Source organism: Orcinus orca, chromosome 3 (assembly GCF_937001465.1).
Source record: "Orcinus orca chromosome 3, mOrcOrc1.1, whole genome shotgun sequence".
Classification (NCBI taxonomy): Eukaryota; Metazoa; Chordata; class Mammalia; order Artiodactyla; family Delphinidae; genus Orcinus; species Orcinus orca.
Window position 1 is genome coordinate 77,979,243 of NC_064561.1, and position 21,278 is coordinate 78,000,520.

Genomic DNA, 21,278 nt, shown 5'->3' on the forward strand with positions numbered 1-21,278 from the left:
ATACAGCTGATTCACTTCATTGTACAGCAGAAACTAACACAACATTGTAAAACAATTATACTCCAATAAAAATGATAATCAAAAAAGAAATAAAAATAGAAATAAAAAGGTGAATATAGTGTAGGCATTAGGACAAAGCTGCTGACAGTTGTTGGTGCTGTTTTGTTCGCTATCAAAGTGTTTAAGTTTGGTTGTCTGTATTAACTTTTTATTGGTTACAATCCCCAGAATTCTTGCTTCTCAAAGGACAAAGCTCAGGCTGGGATTCTTACAAAGGTTTCATAGGACAAAGTAGAGAAAGTTAGCATATCTCAAACAACGTTTGTATTCTACGAGACAATTACATTTGACTGAACCATCGACAATACATTCACACTCCGTAAACAAGTTTTTCTGCAAATGTTTATTTAGAAAGATTTTAAAGAAATGTCACTGTGTCTGTGGCAGTTTCTTTAGGTGAAAAAAGTGCTAACAGTTACTATGGAAACCAAGACGCAGGCAATGAGGAGCAAAATCAGACCTATACGACAATATTTTGAATGCTTCTCTTGTTCTTCTTCCTTTTTCAGTAAGGTATCAAAACCGGGTGTGTACATGTCTCCCAACCAAAACCGTAGGTCATTAGGACTTTCCTAAAAGAAAATTACACGAAGAATAGGATCAGTCAGTGTTACAGACTCAATGAGATTGCAGAACAAGACCGTATAGGTACTTTACGTCCATATTCACACTGTCCTAAGTGTCACTGCTCAAATAAGAGAGGCTAGGCTTCCTTGAATAGTAGGAACATGTAGCTACAGCCTCCTGGCGGACCAGGAATCCTCAGCGTCCACCTGTAGGTCTGCATGAGAATTCATTAGGAAGTCTGCACGGCTTACTGAATAAATTGCTCACATTGCAGGGTCAGAAACACAAGAGCGTTTCTGTCATCTTTTCGCTAATTTCGTGTCTCTTACAACTCATAAATACTGTGTGTCAATCAGGTTAGTGAGTTGAAATAAAATTAAAATTCCTTGCCTTAGCGGAGCCTTGGGGGTTTGATTTTGTTGGCATAATAGGGATAAAGATGTTTGCTGAGTTTTTCAGTAAATCCAGAAGCTGACTTCCATGGAACGAGGAGTAAGACCAAGAGTAAAGAGTCTTTTCCATGCTTCTCAATCTTCTGGTCTTCCTTGTAGCGGAATACAGCATGTTGGCATGCAGAAACTCTGGCACTGTTTGACCTTCTGGAGAAAGGACCCAGTATATCCTTTCCCACATCACCTCCTAGGCCCCATGTCTCTGATTCTTTCTCTGGCCTTGTCTCCCTTTCAGCCCTGAGAAATTGTCTTCTACTCAATTTCATCTCCTATGTCCAATGAATCATCTGCAAAATCTACTGTCTATACATGTAAAACATATATATACACACACACATATATATTTTTTCCCTCCTATTTTCTCCTGCTGTTTTTCAGTGCTAATGATTCAGTGTCTATAACTGGCATCTGGTAGACATACAACAAATTTATGGTGAATGCTGAATCTCTATTTTCATAAACCCACTTCAGGCCTTATTATTTCTCATTTGGAGTATTGCAGTGGCTTGTAGCTGGGCTGCCCACCCTCTCTCTGCCTCTCTAGGCTCAGTGGACTTAAAGTCAGCCAGTTTCCATGGCTGGACACAAGGGTAATGAACTAGCTTCAGACTGCTAAAAGAGGAAGGGGAGCTGGGTGGATTCTGATGATGGCAATATAACTCTTCCATCACATTGCTACTAGGTTCAACTTCCCAGTCTTAGAAAAGCGAAAACATTAAAATAAAATTTGGATGACGTGTGCAAAAGGATAGCTGATTTAAAAATCCTTGCCTACTTCACTCTTATCCTTCATTTGTGTCTGTGTCCTAATCAGAGGCCTGCACTTTGCCTGCAAGTTTAATGCCTCATTCTTCAGTAAGAACTTCCATAATGGAGACTATCCTTTCTTACATTCTGCCTATAGCTTGCCTTTGTAACTAAATATGGGCTTCTTTTCTCCTTTCTTATTCATAAAGTTAGTAATTTAGAAAAATGGGAGTGGCCAAAAGCACATGGAACTTTCATGGACTGTAAAGTAGTTGAAAAGGTTTCAGAAATTAGGTTGGGGGCTCTGTCTGCTAATTAGGAGATATGGGTAGGGACGGTGATGAAAGAAGTTGAAATGATGAGGTCAAGAAGAGATCCTAATAAAAACAAAAGCCATGACTTCCAGAAGCATCTCTCAAAATAGCATCATGAGGTCTGCATACAAGCCTCTGACCTGATGGGCCTCTGCTCTGAGGTGAGTGTACAGGTAGAGGATGGGTGGGGAGGGGGCCGGCCCTGGCTTTCGTAAAGCAATGCATCCAGCAATTCACATTCAGTCTTCCTAAGCGTGTCATGGTATTGTCCAACAAAATATTACCCCTCAGTGCCGATAATGTTCAGTTTCTTTAGGCTTACATTTGAACTTTTGTTTTTTTTTTGAGTCTGTTTGTTAGCCTTCCCCCCACCCCCCACCATTATTCTATTACTTAAACTGTAGCTCCAGCAAAACTGGACTACCTATTGTTCTGACAAACTCTCTCACCCTCTTGTATATGTGCCTTTTTTCTTGCCACTTCTGACAGAAGAGGGCCTCTCCACTCATACAAACAACCTATGTCTTCTGGAATTGTACACATTCTTCAAGTCCAGCATAAATTAACTTTTTCATAAAGGCTTCTTTTAATCCAGTGGGACTTTGTCCTCTTCTGAATCTGCACAGCACTTTCCACTGTTCTTCCTATCCTCTATCCACTATCCTCTTCCTCTGTCTTGTCATTTCCTCTGTCCTGTCTAGAGTTATTGTTACTTTGCTCAGTTAGATGAAATTTTGAGGGCAAGGAGAGTCATATTCATCTTCATAGTCCCTTTGTCATTCATGTAAACAACAAAGAAAAGAATAGAGGCTCTAGCATACAGTCAAGAAATGTTTGTCAAATAAATCAATACACTTTTTCCTAGTTGCAGAAGGTTGTTTCCTAGAGGTATTGATCTTTAGATTCCTGATAAAAAAACACAAGATTATTGTTGCTAGAGGGGAGCATCTGTTATGGAAACGTCTCTGGAAAAGAGGCTACATTAAGGAGGAGATACACTAAATCCACTAGGAGACTAAGAAACTCCAAAGACTTTGGACACTATTTCAAGGAGTGCACACTTGAGATTTTAAAAAGTGTAGGACTTTAGAGGGACATAATGCTGTCCCCTTTAGCAGGAAAAATCTGTAGGTGATTAAAGTATGGGGTTTAGAACAGACATACATTGTTAAAGGAAGTACTTGGAAAATGTCAGACCTTTCTGGCCCTAGGGTGGGCAGAGGTAAGCCAAGGCTGGGTAGGAATCCAGTCCACTCAGAAAACAGAGGGCCTCTCTCCCTGCTTTTCAGGTATTCCTAGACCCTCTATTTGATAGGTGACACCAGGCGGAAAAAAAAGAAAAACCTGAATTGGGTTTAAGCTGGGTGAATGAGTTCATTGCATACTTTTCCTGTGTTGAAATGTTTTTGTTTTGTTTTGTTACTGAGACACAGGAAAATGTCCAAAATGTAAATTTGCAATCTTAAATCACTGAGTAGGCTTGAAATAAAATGATCTTTGATGAGAACCGCCTTGCACAGTGCCTAAGACAGAGCATTTAGTCAATATTTTTGAATAAATGTAGAATAAGGAATTCTTAAGTATTCATGAACATAGATGATCACAAAACTAGAGGAAACATACTTAATCTGGCAAATTAACTTTCAAAACCTGATACCTTCCAGGTAAACCCTTCTTCTGTGTCACACCATTTCTTTCTCTCTACACTGTAGAGATGCTGGTAATTGCTGAAATTGTAAAACACAAAACACATAAATAAACATAACTACTGACTAGGAGAGAGAAAGTGAAGCCAGAGGCCAAAATGACCTGAAATCTGGAAATTTTGTGCCTAGTGAAGAGTGCCTTTCACCTCAGTACCCATTTCTTTTAGGATTATTTAACTGATCTCCCTCAACAATTAAAGGAGTTGATTCTTTGCCTTGAGTACCTTCAGATGCCCAGAGAGGTTTGTGTGCAGGGAATGCTTGTCATACTCCTCAACGGTCCATGAAGGATTCTTTCTTCTTCCTTCCATAGCATCCTCCAAACTCTCATCACCGTATAGTGGGTTATTCTTCAGAACTGATGACAGGGATGGTGGGGGGCTCTCTGTGCTCACAGCACTCTCCAAACTGGATCTCCTCATTCGTTGAGCAGTAATATTCTTCTTCTCTCTCTGTCAGGAGGCACAGTGACAAAGTTTGTCTTACCAATAGGTCACTGATGACAAGGAAGGCAACGTGAAATAACTGTACCTGAAAGCTTGCTGATTCTGCCTGGAAGCCCAACAGATTAGGACAATGAATGAAGGAAGAATTCTAGGATCCAGTTTGACCTAGGATCCTACCATTAATTGAGTTATTTCTTTGCATGTTATCTTGTTGAGCTTCAGTAATCATTCATTAAAATGCTATTTTATAACAACAGAAAAAGGACAATGTTCTTTAATTCAAATAGTAGAATTCTAAACAAAGCCATTTTTCCCCAGCTTATTTGCACTGAGATTTGACACTTTATTTCTTTCTGCTTGTGTATTCCATGACTGATTAAAAAAATTTAACATTGCTGTATTAATCCAGCAAAATCAAGATTAAAAGGCATTTTATAGATATGCCTTGGCTTTCATGGGAACTCCCTTAGGACTCTTATTTCAGGCAGCTTGGAGAACTGGACTAACTTAGCATTGCACTCCTATATGTAGCTACAGACCAGCTGGCTATTGGAAGGCTCTAATTCTGACTTCTAGATGTTTAAAAACTTTTTTTTATTAAAGCATGATATATATGTAGAAAAGTGCATATATTATAAAAGTGCATATATTATAAATTTTCACATACCAAATAAACCCAAGATACTACCAAGAAACAAACCATTACCAGCACACCTCATGCTGCCTTCCATGGATATCCCTCCCTAAGGATAACCAGTAGGATAACAGCATAGGTCAGTTTGTATTCATTTATATAAATGGAATCATACAAAGTGGTTTTTCTGTGTCTGGTATGACCTTCATATTTTTACTTTGCTTTTTTTTTTCTTATGACTACAAAACTATCACAAAGGTAGAAAAATTTTAGATTAAAATTTGTTCATTGGCCAAATAAAATTGAGAAGAAAAAAAAGTTTATAGTAACGTCTCATTTATGATGGGGCATCATGGGAGAGGAACTCCACATAAGTTAATTTTTGGAACACTTAGGTTTAACCCTTAAAAACTGGTGACACATTTCATTAATTTACAGGAAATTTTTCAATAAATGTGTTTCATATATTTCAGTCTTCTTAAACAGAGAAGTTTCAATAGCAATTAATATTTTTCTGAGTTATATTTATAATCATCAATACACTGATTCCCTCAGTATCTATTGGGGTATATAGGTCACATTAAATATGTGTTTATATAAGCTAAGTTGTGAACTAATATTATATATAGTTTCCTTCTGAAATGGCTGGCAAAAAATCACCTAGATAAAACCATTCACATTCTCTTTGGCCTTAGGTTTATCTAATTTTCTTAGTCCAGACATTTTTTACATACTTAGTGATCAACTTGGAGATCATCTCTGACTTTCAACTTGGAGATCATCTCTGACTTTATTAGGTCGTTGGTCTGCTCAAAATCAATTTATATTCCATAATATTGAAGTTTGTAAAGAAATAATAAATCATCTTGACTTAGTATTTATCTTTAAGATGGATGACCTCATGAAAAATGTTTCTGAATTGAGAAAAAACAATTTGATACAAAATTTAGATAGTTTCAGTTTAGCATAATTCTGACTCAAGTTTTTTTCTTCAAGGCTAGATATCTTTGATTATCTTTGAAGAGAAATAATTCTTCTGACATTGAAAAATTGACTTTGTCAGTTTTCTTGCCTGCTGGACTATTCCTTGAGCTTCTTAAATAAGAAAACTCTATAAATCAGAAAAATACAGTTTTGGGGGTTAAGAAAAAATAATACTTTCTATTACAATGTATAAAGATCTTGAAAAACTAATATACAAAAGACAGAAAAATAATCAGAGCTATTTTTAAAAGAACATTCAAGCCATTAATTCTAAACTATATTCTTGAATGTTTGATGTTCATCCTAGAACTTGGTGCCATTTGACAACTTCATGTCTGAAGGACATGTGAAGGGAAAATTAATAGAATAACTTTATTAAGAATTTTATGGAAGAAATAGAAAATACTAATCATGGTTGAGGTTCTTTTGTATTTTGATATATTTTTTCAAAATCTCTTAAGAAAGGAAACAAAGCATGTATTTGAGTATAACTTTTCACTCCACATTCTAGATGGACTACACTTAACAAAAGGAAACTCAACAGTAATTCCATTATTTTACTCATATAAGCTCTAAAGTAACTTCTTTTTAAAAATACTTAAAGTAACACTTCAAAGCTTACCTAGGCTCTTCTGTATTAACCATTACTTTGTCCATTTACCCTTTATACACTTTAATCATTATTTATGTCATTTACGTATAAGCTATCATTTAATGGAAAGAGTGATATAGAAGACTTTCAGACAAACACTGAGAATATACAATTAATAGGCCAAAACAGAAGGAATCTCTAAAAAATGTACTTCAGTAAGAAGAAACCTGATAATAGAATGAAAGATTAAGAGGCAGGAAGGAATGCTAGGCAAAACAAAGAAAAAAAAAAAAAAAGAAAAAACTGACAAATATATACAGAAATCTAAGGAAGCACTGATTTTATGGTAAAATAGAAATAAGAATAACCACTAATTTGTGAGTTTTAAGATAAAAGAAAACTGAAACTGTACAGTTAAAAGTTTAACAGATATATTTAATTAGGAAATTTTAAGAAATCATTTCAGTGAGAGTATTGAGATATTACTAAAAAATAGAGAAAGAATGTATAGCTTCTAAATTGGTAGATCAGAAGAAAAAAGATAAAGGAAAATTAATCTAAAAGGTAAGAAACCTGAAACAAAGAATATAGAGGAGAAAGTCTTAGGAAAATAGAAAAAAAAATTGAAATAATCATGTTAAATGTAAATGGACTAAACCCTCTATTTAAATGACAGACTGTCATATCAGATTTTTAAAATTAAATTTAATTATATAATATTTACAAGAGAAATACCTAAAATATAAGGACTCAGAAAAAATGAGAGTGAAAGTATAGAAAAAGATATAGCAGGCAAATATAAAGAAACAAGAGCTGGTATTTGACTGGTTAAATACTCAGCAATTTTGTTTTCCCTTCCTGAGTACAAGGGATGACTGCCTTTATTAGGAGTTAATTTGAAGTTAAACTGGGGCCAGCTCTTCTGATGATGTGTGGACAAAAGTAACAGAGACCACTTCCAAGCTGAGCCCCTGAATTCTCCAACATGATTTTTGGCTCACTCTTCCTCACTTTCCATTTTTGTGTCACTGTAAGCAAGGATTCTGAGATGGCAGAGTTTTAAGATGAAAGAACTTCAAGCCCTAGGATACTGCTTGGAAAAGAGTTGCCCCCCAAACCCATCTGCCCTTCCTCAGACATGCACAAGAATGCTTTTCTTCTTCTTAGTTAGAGATATTTTGTCATTACAGTGTAGCCTAGCCTACGTTCCTTAATACAGAAAGTGATATCTTGAAATTCTACAAATGTGGGCATTGGCTTAGCAGTCAAGAAGTGGAAAGGGATGAAAGGGATGTTGGAAGCCGGATTGATGGTTACTCACATAATACAGTGAAAAGTGTTTGGTATAAGTGTCATCTGTGGCCATTTGGAATCTAATCCCCTGTAGCTGTATGAGAGGTATTATAAATAATCAGAGCATTTACGTACAAGGAACACAGTGCTGGTGTAATACAAGAAAAAGATGACATTAGAGAAAGAACTGAATAGTTTGCAAGAAGAAAGAGTAGAGAAACTCTGGAAATTTGATGCCTTCTATTGCTAAAAATCTGACTGTTTATAGACCTCAAACACTAAGATATAGAATCATTTAAAAAAATGGATTGAGAAAAAAAAAAAAGCGGATTAAAATTTCTTAGCTGGGAGTTCCCTGGTGGCGCAGTGGTTAAGAGTCTGCCCATCAATGCAGGGGACAGGGGTTCGATCCCTGGTACAGGAAGATCCCACATGTCGCGGAGCAGCTAGGCCTGTGTGCCACAACTACTGAGTCTGCGCTCTAGAGCCTGTGAGCCACAACTACTGAAGCCTGCACTCCCTAGAGCCTGTGCTCCACAACAAGAGAAGCCACTGCAATGAGAAGCCCGTGCACCGCAACAAAGAGTAGCCCCCGCTCACAGCAACAGAGACCCAATGCAGGCATATATATATATATATATATATATATATATATAAATAAATAAATAAATAAATAAATAAATAAATAAATAAATAAATAAATAGAAAAATCAAATGAAACATTAAAAACAAACTTCTTAGCTGAACGAAGTGACTCAGGGTAAAGGTCCTGTTAGGGTGTGGTTTCAAAACTATTATTCCTGACTGCCTCCAGGTGTTTGTCATTGAGTTAAAGGATGGAGAAATGGAGGTAGAAAAGCAAACCATTAAAGCCTACTTGAGGGACTCCCCTGGTGGTCTAGTGGTAAAGAACCCACCTTCCAATGCAGGCGATGCAGGTTCTACCCCTGGTCTGGGAACTAAGATCCCACATTCTGCAAGGCAACTAAGCCCATGCGCCACAACTACTGAGTTTGCACATCTCAACTAGAGAGCCTGTGTTCCACAAACTACAGAGCCCACGTGCCCTGGAGCCCACACCCCACAAGTAGAGAGAAGCCTGTGACGGGAGAGAGGCCCGAGAGCTGCAACGAAGACCCGACACAGCAGAGCGAAGCCCTCGCGACGCAGCCAAATAAAAGAAAAAAAGCCTATTTGAGAGCTATGCCTTAAGAGAACTTAAGGTGTGTTTATTGACCTATAGACCTGACCGCAACAAAAGAGATATGATTATATTAATAAATAGCTCACACTAAGTTTTATAAGATATGTATCACCAAGGAAACCACAAGCCTAGAACTAAAAGCTTTTGATTGTTCAAAATTATAAAACAAAACAATAACCCTATGCCTCCAAATATCCATAAATAGGGGTAAATTTTGAAGCTTCTACAGCCTCAAGGGAGGGCCCACTCTGATACGGCAAAAGGGAATGATGAACAAGGGGCAGCTTCCTAGTGGGTAGGACTGGGGACCCTAGAGAACAATGCAGCAGAAAGTCTTCTGAAAAGCAGAATCATGGCCTAATCCACCTTCCCCACCTTTAAGGAAGGAGACCCACACACATTATTTTCAGTGGAATCTCAGAATTACTTTGGGTAGTGTCTGTCGTCTTTCATTTTTCCCATTCAGAAAGGAAGAATTACTGTAGCGATCCCGCTCCTATTCCAACAAAGATTATAGGATGATATGGTTGGGACATCTGCTAAATGTAGTGACTGGCTCACTTTGGTGTTAGTACCTCTGGGGAAGGATGAATGCTGTGTGTAGGAAGATGAAATATATAAGTATATATATGTTTAACAAAATGATAGACTGTGGCAGAGTCTGGCTAGGTGCTCAGCAAACCCATTTCTTCTTCATGGGCATACAACAGCTAGTTTGGGACATAGGCTTGACCCCTAAAATCCCTGATCCTTGGCTTAGTCTCTCTCTCTCTTTTCTAGCTACAAGCATCATAAAAATTCTGATATAATAGAGCCTCAAAAAGGAACAGTCTGGGTTCCACTCGGAAGCAAGCCGCTAGGATAATTTTCCCACCCACAACAGATCTTGTATGAATGACAGATACATTTTATTGAGTCAAGTCACTAAGAATTTGGGCATATTTGTTTCCATAACATAATTTAGCCTGACTAACTACTAAGAAAGTATATATATCAGACAAAATTAACTTTCAGGTAAAAGACTTTGTTAGGTGAAGAAAGTGTTGGTGGAAAATGAATAAATGTAGGCATAATCAGTAAAATATAATATTTCTAAACTTGTATGCCTCTAGTAAAATAATCTCAAATATATAAAGCAAAACTTGAGATAACTAGGAGAAATTTATACATATAATTTTTTACCAAGCAGATAAAACAATTATTAAATATAAAGAGGGTTTGAACAATGAAACCAACACATTTGATCAAAGACAGTGATGTCATTATTCAACGACTAAAAATACTCATTTTAAAAATACATTGAATATTTACAAAAATTGGTAATGTCCTGGACTCTAAAAGAAATTTCAAACATTCAATATTATATATATCATGCTCTTTGATCACAGACAACTTTTTAGAAATTTAGACATTAATATCAAAAAGATAATGTAAATTACCACATTTTGTAGAAATTAAAACACATTTCAAATAAATGATAGGAATTTAAAAACTTAGGCAGAATGAAAATGAAAACTGGAGCTGAAATAGCTTTTGAGGGAGTATTATAAGCATATATGCTCACATTATAAAAGCAGAATGAGAAAATTAATGAAGTATAAACATCTAATTCAAAGCCTTAAAAGGAAACAGCAGAGTAAATCTAAGAAAATAGTCAACATGAAATAATAAGGACAGAAGGAGAAATCAATAAATATTATGAAGAAAAATAACCCAAATATACAATGGAGAGAATCAACCATACTGAAAGCTATTTCTTTGAAAAGGCTAAACCGATTAAAAATATCTCTGGTAATACTTCTCCGGGAAAAAAAAAAAAAAGATACAAACTCACAATGTTAGAAATGTAAAAGGAACATGAGAAGTTACATAGCACAGATTAAGAACTGTAATAGGAGTATAATCTGAGTAACTTTAAGAATTTACATGCAATTGGGCGATTTCCCACATAATATAACTTACAAAATTTAATTAAGGAAAAAATAGGAAATGTTAATAAACCAGTGATCATTTGACTAACTGAATCAATAGTTTAAAATCGACCCCAAACATACACAGGTTTAGGAATACCAGGCTGAATGAGTGTTGTAATCAGCACTCAGACATTCTTGAAACAGATCATTTCTATCTTATTTCTATCTCATTTCTATCTTGTTGAACTCTTCTAGAATATAGAAAAACAAGGAATACTCCCCAACTCATGTTATGAAGTTGGTATAAACTCCAGACAAGGGAAGTAGGTAAAAGAAAAGGTAATTTTTTATAGGCCAATTTCTATTATAAACATAAATGAAAAAATCATTAATAAAATATTGCTAAACAGAATCCTACAATATGTATATTTTATATACTAGGATAGGAAAGATTTATACCAGAAAAGGATGTTTTACCAGGAGGATGGTTTAATATTCGAAGATTAATGTGACTCACCAATTATCAGGAAAGAAACAACACAGAAGTTTGCAGTACCTTGTGAAAAATATTTGGAAAATATTTAAACACATTTAGAGCAAATTTCCTAGCAAGATGGAAATAGTAGGGAACTTTCTTAAACTAAGAGAATCTGCCCAAAACTTCCAGGGCACTGTTTACTTAATGGTTCAAATATTAGAAGCATTTATCTTGGTTTCAGAATTAACACAAAGATGCCAGTAATCACAAACATTCATACGTTATTGCAAAGTTCTGAGCAATACACTAAAAATTAAATAAATAAATCAAAGGAATAAGGGTTGTAAATAATGAAACAAAACAGTAGATGACATGATTATCTACAGGGATACTTACCATCAAAGTAAAATAGATTTTAATACAATTTCTGGATTCAAAATCAATATACAATAATCAATAGCATATGTAATACTTTATTATAAAACATGATTTAAAAGGTCCTATTCTTAAGAGCAGTAATTACTATCAGTATTTAGATATAAACATTACAACTATATGCAAAACTTCTATGTGGAGAATTATAAGACATAATTGAAGGCTATACGAAGAGCATGATAAATGGAAGTATATACCATGTTCATGAACTGGGAGAATCAAGATCATAAAGACTTCCATTTCCCCAGTTTGGTCTACACATACAATGTAATTCCTATCATAATCATAATGCAAACAAGGCATTTTGTTATATTGCACATGTGAGCCCACAGACAACTTTTCTTGGAAAGCAGCTCCCCACTGACCACAATAATTCTGTTTTCCAAATTGCTAGAATGGTTACTTTTATGAAACACAAATTTGATCATGTGATCCTCTTGCTTAAAATTTTTCATCAACCCCTCCAAATTTTCAGGATAAAATTAAAAAATCTAGACAACACCCTCTGAAGCCTTCCTGGTCTGACCCAGGCCTCTCTTTAACCCCCTCTCCTGCCTTCCTCTCCAAGTAACCAGGGCTCTGGAGTCCCACATGTGTTCCTGTGACACACACAGTGCTTTTAATACAGTTTCAGTGCCAGGGACGTTTGGGTCTCATCTGGGAGCAGTGTGGTGGGACAAAGTGGGTAATGCTTCTGGCAGCATACCATCCAAGGGTGAATTTCTGACCCCAATGGAGATTTTGTGAACTGTGTAAATTTAGCATAACTTGATAAATCATGTCCTGATAATTGCCTGAGCAGCTCAGTGATGCTCCTCAATCTACTTCCTAGACAATAAATTAAGTACCTCAAAAGTCCTATAACATTTGCCCAAATATAAGCTTAAAAACGGGAGCCTATTGCACATAGGAGGCTGTTTTTTTTGAAATAGGAAATGGAGTATTGGGAATAGAGACAGTCCAGGAGAACGCATGACACGTGTTCAGAGACAGATTGTGAAATACAGTTATGATATACCAAAAAAAAAAAAAAACAAAAACCTGAGATAGAAAGAAGAGATATTAGAATTTAAGGGGAAAAGAGTTATAAGACTGAAAAAAAAGTGAGGAAAGGTGATTAGGAAATACACCCAGTAAATGACATTGTCTAGAAACCAAGGGAAGAGCAATCTCCTTACCCTTGGTCTTTTGTTCCAGTTCACAGGTTTAGTACAGAAATCCCCTGGGTTCTCAAACAGATGTGATGGAAGCCAGGAAAAGATATAAGAAATAGATTAACCTGAAAAGATTCTGAAGTCTAACTGCTAATCAGAAAAAAAAAAAATCCCACCACAATATCTGAAAAAACATGTTTTATCATTTATACCAAAAAAAAGGAATCAGCTTTTTCCTTTCATTACCTCGTTTTATAAAGGGATTGGCAGAAAAATTTGGGATACAATTCCAAATGCCTTCATCAGATACATGCCCCAAATTATTTTAACAACCAGAAGCATTAGGTTTTGGCAAAAGTTTGTTCATTGCACTGAAAAGAAATTTATTAGGAAGCTTCTTTATTTCTCTAGTTGAAAGAATTTAAGAAGTATAAATCTAGTGGAATCAAGAAATATTTGCTTGTACTCTCTCCCTGCAAATACAGGTGACCTGTGTATCCACATAGAGGGAATGAACAGTGTTTGGAGATACTGGCATGCCTGAGGACATCTGTGCTTACTTTTCTATACATACGGTATTGCTTCCGTTTGTGTAAAATGGCTTAGAGAATTGCCTCTGAAGGTGGAATGTGAATTTTAAAAAAGCTTAAAAGATAAATTATGGATATAAATACAGTACTCTGTTTTGTTTTTTGGTTTTTTTGGCCATGCAACACAGCATGCAGGATCTTAGTTCCCTGACCAGGGATCAAACCTGTGGCTCCTGCTGTGAAGTGCGGAGTCTTAACTACAGGACTGCCAGGCAAGTCCCTAGGAGATCTTTGTTTTAACTGTTGAGTTACTACCAACGTTGAAGGCAATGTTTGTAGACTAAGTCCTTTGACATTCCATGAGGTAGTCTGAATTCTAAACACCATGCACATGGAGGGTATGAGACCAAAGGGTAAGCTGACACAAACCTGAAGCTTGTGTGGATTTCATGGGAGTATAAAATCTAACTGCTTGAGTTAGCCACATAGCTTGACAAATGTATTGACTACATCCTCTAACACCTACACGCACACATACCCCCCTGCATCCACCGTATACATCAAAAAATGCAAGTGGTATTATCGGCTATTTTCCAAATTCTAATGATAGGGTAATTTTAACACATTTTGGAATACTGGCAAGTGACGATGATGATGATGATGATGATATAAATTTCTTATACTCTTATAAGAAATCCTGTCAATTGTTTTTACCTTATTTTATTTGCTCTCAGTTTTCAGGAAATGTGTAAAATAAGCATTACCCTAATTTTGCAAATGGAAATACTAAGGCATGGACTGAATAAGGGCCATAATTTATGTCTCTCAAATTGGTTTATTGTGGATTTGAGACAAGAAACCAAGTTTCAAATCTCTTTATTCAACGTTCTCCCAATTGGCATAATGTCTCCCTAGCAGAGTGAGGAGCCAACAGAGCAAGGGTTTTAAATTAAGAACTATTTAACAGCTGCCTACCACCTTCTGCATCCCTAACACCTAAATTCACCTGGTATATTCAGTGCCTTATTCCAGGTATCACCACAGCTACTTAAAATATTTTTTTAATTAATTAATTAATTAATTAATTTTTATTTTTTTTGGCTGTGTTGGGTCTTCGTTTCTGTGTGAGGGCTTTCTCTAGTTGCGGCGAGCTGGGGCCACTCTTCATGGTGGTGCATGGGCCTCTCACTATCGTGGCCTCTCTTGTCGCAGAGCACAGGCTCCAGAAGCGCAGGCTCAGTAGTTGTGGCTCATGAGCCCAGTTGCTCCGCGGCATGTGGGATCTTCCCAGACCAGGGCTCGAACCCGTGTCCCCTGCATTGGCAGGCAGATTCTCAACCACTGTGCCACCAGGGAAGCCTCCTTAAAACTTTTATATGTTCACTTCTTTTAGATTTATTTTTTTGCCAATGAGTATATCACTCCTGGATTTTAAGATCCAGTCAAGGAGAGAAGAATTACTTATTGACATATTGCAATCTAATGTAGTGAATATAATTGTTTTTACTCATAATCTGTGACACACCTACTCAACTAACTAAATTTGTAATTGATTTACTCCTTCTCTCCAAGCGTTATTTCAGTAGTATATTGAACTGAAATTTTATTCAGTCATTTAACATTTTATTTTAGGGTAAAAGTATAACTTAATAAAGTTTATCTATAGTTTATAATTACCGATAACATATTCAAAGACATATGAAGCAGACTTTTACCTTCTTGGTTTGCCCTGAATAACTATATCAACACATCAGGGCCTGTTGAAAGAGATGCCCTTTAAAAATGTGCATTTCATTCAGGTTTAGGAACAACATTCAACAGAGCTTTAAACTGTGAAGTTCCACATGAAGGAAATAGGTCAGCGCCAGTCCTAAACAAAAGATGTTAGATCGATGTGTTCCAACCTTAAAGGAATTTATTGGATATGTTTTCTTAGACTAAACTTCATAGCACAGGAGGGCCAAGGTTCTCTGAATTGAGTTTTGAATCATTTTATTCCATGATATAAACAATAAGACAAAGGAGAAATTTCATCACATTTAACTTAAACAAAACACAAAAAAAGCAATCACCAAAAAGGTGTGTATGGATGGGTTTTGAGGATTACAAAAGGGAAGGATGTAAAATTTTTGAAAAGTTAGTTTTCATAATAGGCTGCCTTACAGTGGAAATAAATTAAAATCCTCATAGATGGAGGAAACACTTACATAATCATCCAAGTGTACTTGATTTTGAATGATCTCATGATAAAGGTCCCGAGGAGCCCACAAACACACCACAAAGGAGTCACTTTACACCAGGACTCATGAGTAGCAACTGTTTCTTAAAAGAAAACAAATTTCTGTTTAGGGAATTTGAGCCACTCCAAAGGATTTAATGATTTGCAGGGGTTTGCAGGTCAGTCACATCTGTTCTGAAATGACATGCTTCTTCCTGTTTCTAAATTGACTAACCCTTAACCCCATTAGCCCTCACATCTTAAACAAAGATTATTCCTGTTTCATGAGCTGTGCAACAGTCAAGTTCATTTATGTTTATTTCAGCACATGGAACTCATCACAGTTTTATTCTTCCCCTTTGGTTAGCAAAAAGAAGGAAGATGCAAAAGAAGAAAGCAAGAAATGAAGTCTGGGTTTGAAGGTTGATTGTTAAGTCTTGCCCACATGGACACCTGTGGAAAAAAAAGAACCTCTAAAATAATAACCAGCACCTTTCCCAGGTGGAGAGTTCTCTCTGTTTTCTTTCTTTCCATCATTAGGTTGCCATTGTTCCACCGTTTGAATCTCTTTTGCATGAGATCAAAGGGAGTCTGTCTAAACGAGGCAGAAGCAAGATTCACTTCTCTCAGAGGCCATGCATGAGCCCACACAATGTAAGCTTCTGATGCTTTATGCTTAGACTACCCAAAAGACAGAGGTAGGGTTCCCCCCAGAGCCTTACTTGCAAATGCAGTAATTGATTTGAAAAAATTTGAGGGAAGGTATAAAATGAGGGCTAGGCAAAATCTAAAATGACAGGCTGAGAAGCTAGTGCTTGGAGGAAAACGAATGGTTGGGAAAATTCACAGAATTTATAAAGTGATCAGAGAAAGTCTCCTTATGTTAAGGAAGAGAGAAAGACCTTTTCTATGGCAAGTGTGAGCAGCTACTTTGTACTCTGTTCCCTACAGCTTTCTTTTCGCACAAATGATGAAATGGCCAATAATGAGGAAGAAGCAAGACCCTGCCCGCGTATTCATGTGCTCCCACATCTTACCTGTGAGTAGATGAGGTTTTGCCAGGGCTGTGCAGCAGGGTAATTCCCTCCCGGAAACTTCACCAGACTGGCCTGAAGAAGGGCTGAGTTCCTCATTAAAGACCTCACGTCAAGCTGCAGGAATTTGTCAGGATGGTTGTTATTTGGCAAAACAGAGAGATCCATGTCTCCCTTCATCTACGGTGGAAAACAAAGGCAAGCAAGGCTGCTGCTGTCAGAGCTGTCCATTATTAATGAGCCTGAGAATGCCTGACAGGCATCTGAAACCAGGTCTCTGGGCTGTGCTCAGAAACTACTCTCGAAATGACACATCCACACACAGAAACAATGTAGCACGCTGCCTTACCTTTCACCACACACACACACGCACGCATGCACACGTGTGCGCGTGCATTTAGAGTGCTTGAATGGAACAGTTGGGCCCACACGCATTAAATTGGATGGGATACCAAAATTAGGTATGTGTAGCACGTAATGTCTCTCCATACAGTTAGGAGTAACAGTTTAAGAGGAACTACTCTTTGGATAAGGCTGCCAGAATTTCAGGGTTACAGTCCACAGTTGGGAGCACATGAAACAATCACCTGTAGGGAGACATTACTTAATATTTCTCTCTGAACATTGCCGAGCTGACCCAGCTGACTTCGCTCTGCCTGCACAGCCTCACATGTGATACGTGGGATCTTGTTTCTTCTCATGTTTTGACTCCCAGAGTCTCAGGCTCATGTGAAATCTAACCATGTTTAGGTTGTCAGCTTCAGCTCGAGTAGGGAAATGGCAAGAATTTGATAGTTTGCTACAGTAATTTAGTGTCCCAAACTACTGCTTTGACCCATTCTCTATCTGAGGTCTCTTTGACTCTGTTCCTAGCTGTATAAACTCCTGTGATGGGTCTTGGTGTTTACAAAGTACATTTGGAACCAAAGGAGAACATGGCTGCTGGGTTTGGATGACGTGCTGTCCTAAGTGAACCCACCTGCTACTCAGGGAGCCGAGGTGGGAGTGAGGCTGTGGACCGCATCTTAAGCCAGGAAGTGATGATGACTTTAAGGCAGATAAGCTCTCTCATTACAAGCCACTCTGCCTTGGGCAAACCACACTTCTCACCGGGAAAGTATGGATTTTCATCTAGAGAAAGAGGGAACATTGCCACTCTTGAGAAGGCATAGGACAGACACATCAGCAGTTTTTAAAAGACATAGGTTGTTATGTTTGTGCCTCTGTAAACCCATCTGATTCAGCAGGAAGGATTTTCTTCCAGAGGAAATGAGGTCACGTGTGGAATGTATCAGCACCAGATTTCAGAAGAGTGCCCTATAGCTTATTAGACTCAGCAGCTAGGATGTTCTTGAATCAAGCAAGACACTAGAGAGTACTTACCTTCTTTATAACAAAAAGCATGAGGCTGTTAAAAAATCATCTTCCCTACTGATAGTTGCAAACTGGATTAAACAACCAATGTTTTCTGTAAGAACTTTCAGACCCAAACTCTATCACTGTCTTACAATATGTGAAATAAGTTTGAGTGGTTTTTATCAATACACTTACTGGAGAAAGAGGTACTTCATAATGACAGTTGATAACAAAAGAGTTAAATCACAAGTGTTTGAAGGATCAAGTGTGTTATGTGTATGTGCATGTACTTACGACTTTCTGGATTTTTCTGGCGGCTGCCAGAACACATCTAATGAACAAATATTTCTCGGGCTGTTTGCTTTTCCTAAAAGATTCTTTGGGGAATAACACACATCTTCAAGAAGAACCTTACTTCTCTTTGGCTCTCTATATTGGCCAAGTGGAGACACAAAACCCAGATCCAAATATATTTGATTAGAAGTTTTCCTTAGCCAAAGTATGAGGTAGGTGAAATGAGCCTTCAGTTTTCCTTAGGCGTCCTTCCTTTTAGATTCCTCCACTGTGCTTTAGATGCCCAGAGGTTTGTATACTATCTCCTTCTGTCTACAAGTTCGGTTTCTGACTCTCCACATTCTCCCACCATCCTTTGTCTACTGTCACCCCCAAAACCATCAGTTCTTACTTCTTACTACTGTCCCTATGGGTAGCCTACATGACCGATAATCAGGAAATCAAGCTTACTACTCCCTCTCCTGCTACTGGCCAAACCCCACCCCCTCCTCACCCCCAAATCACACCTCTGCTGACGCCAGTCCTTCTGCCTGGTAACATTTCTTCCCAACCCTGGATGTTGACCACCTCCTATTCATACTTCACGGGCCATGGCTGATACCTAGCCTTTCACAAAAACTTTACATATTTTCTCTAGTAGGGGAAATGATTTTTCCCTCATTTGAAATTTCAGAGTGATTTGTTTACACTCTCACTATCTTTTGTTTGATAATATATTTTTCCCTTTTCTTTTATGAGCCCCTATACTGGATACATTACAAACGAGCAGCCCTATTGGATGCTTCCTTCCTCACATGAGTCCTGTCCTAAGAACCTCATAAAGCCCTTCGCTCAATCAATAGCGGTGGCTGTTGTCTCTTCCAGAGCCCTCTGGTTGGAAATTGATAATCCAATTAAATTTGATTAAAAAAACGGCTTAGTGCTCTGGTTTTCAATCAACCATGCCCAGTGAAAAAAGAATTCCATCGCCAAAAATATTTATGACATACTCTGTATTCTCTTCTGGTAGTTTATAATGCACAAACTCACATGGAAGAGTCTGAGAAGTTCTGCTTCATTAACGCTAGCATTTGCCAAATTTATTTGATCACATAACACCCATTTCACTGTTGTCCTTTTAACTCTACAAAAAACTTACCTGACAGTGATTGGACAAATACTGTCTTAGGAGTTCTATTTCTTTGCTGTCACTAACACCTTCATTCTAGAGTGACAAAGAGTATAAATAAATATAAATAAAGAGTTATATTACAGGAACAATCTGGTGGAAATCTGGATATCTGGGGCTTCTCAACTCTTACCATGCATGTAATCATTTGTTCTCTCTCTTTATAGCAAATTTTAATAAAAGCATCATTATCCCTTGGATTTGGACCCAGAATTATTATCTTTTGAACCATGAGAATTATAAAAATAGAAATACAGTTCACTAGGCAAAACTGTCTACATATTAATTAACCACATTTTCTTTTCTTCTCCTCATCCTCTCTCCCTTCCTCCCTCCCTCCTTTCCTTTCTTCCTTCTTTCCTTTCTTTTTCTTATGCAAATAACCAACTGAAATATCTGAAAGTATTTCCGTCTGAAAAGCCTGGATGATGTCCACATGAGCAGTTGGGGTTCATCAAATTATCTGACTTTGAAAATTTGGACAGTTTTGGATAGTTTGATTACAAAGAAAGCCTGTGATTAGGTTATAAGTCATTGGGCATCTATTACATAACATTATCAAAACTGATGAACGAGGGAGGCAATCACGTTAACTAAGTGCACAGAATTTGAGGTCAGAGTGATACATCCAACTAAACTGTGCTCTTGAGCAAGTGGCTGAATCTCTCTGGTCCTCAGTTTCCTCAGCTACAACGTGAAGATATTAATGGTCCCTTACGAGGGTGCTGTGAGGTTTAATAGGTATACTGGTTAAAAGAATGCTTAGCATATATTAAGTGCTTAAAAATGGTTCGCTATTATTTTAAGAGTGCATAAGTAATGGGTTTTCATTTCAGCCACCTCCGATATAAAGCAAACTGGAGAAAAAAATTTAAAGTTTTATGATCCACAGTTAAAAAGCAGACTCCGTTTCCCAGAATACCCTTCTTTGTGTGAGTCTGGGTTAGAAGAAGCTGAAAGAGAAACTGGCATGAAATTTGGAAGGCACCATGGAAGCAGCATCCATTAATCTGCAATTCTTTTTGCCATCAGATATCGTGACAGAGGCATAGGCACTTGGCAGGTTCTAGATTGCCTTGCTCTCCTGAGCTCTATGCCCATTTCTTATTTCCAACTGTTGGTCCTGTTGACCGCCAGGAAACTTAGATCCACTGCCCAGTGTTGGCACTGGTCCTGTAAAGGAGGAAGCTACACAGAGGCAACAGTATCTCATAGACATCTTCACAAATTACCCCTTTGTCGTTAAACTTACCTGGCTGTGCCTGGCTGCTCAGATTGGTGACTGCTCTGATCCTCCAACTCCTCTTACGGACCTTCACGTCCAGGGTCCTCCTGCTGTTGTTTGAGTTCAAACCTATTATCCTCTATCACTGCTTTGCTGATTGGATCTGGCAACTACTGGTGTCAGAAGTGCTTCCAAGGAACAGAATTTTAAAAATGGAATCTGGAATTAGTTCTCCGATATGACTAGACTTAAAGGCATTAATGACCAGTAGTAAGTGGGACCCTGGTCATCCATGACATACAGGGGCAGAATGGTTATAAAAACTCTCACCTGTAGTTACCTGGAGTGAAGTGCCTAGAGAAAGCAAGGCCCTAGGTTACAAAGTACCTGCTGCAATATAAATTTTCCATAGAAGCAAAGAGAATAAGGACCGTGGGGTTGATTCATTGCTTCTAAATCAGCTGGAGAACTTAC

The 21,278-nt window shown here is 37.5% G+C and overlaps 1 protein-coding gene across 1 annotated transcript; it reads right to left on the reverse strand.

Annotated features, from left to right (window-relative positions):
* Positions 1–395: 395 nt before the first annotated feature.
* MINAR2 (membrane integral NOTCH2 associated receptor 2) lies at positions 396–18,206 on the reverse strand. Its single transcript, XM_004279871.3, has 3 exons — positions 16,765–18,206; positions 4,071–4,298; positions 396–632 (listed from the first exon to the last, which is right to left on the reverse strand). Exons 1-3 carry the CDS (start codon positions 16,939–16,941, stop codon positions 453–455), a joined length of 585 nt encoding a protein of 194 aa, XP_004279919.2. The 5' UTR covers positions 16,942–18,206; the 3' UTR covers positions 396–452.
* Positions 18,207–21,278: the final 3,072 nt, after the last annotated feature.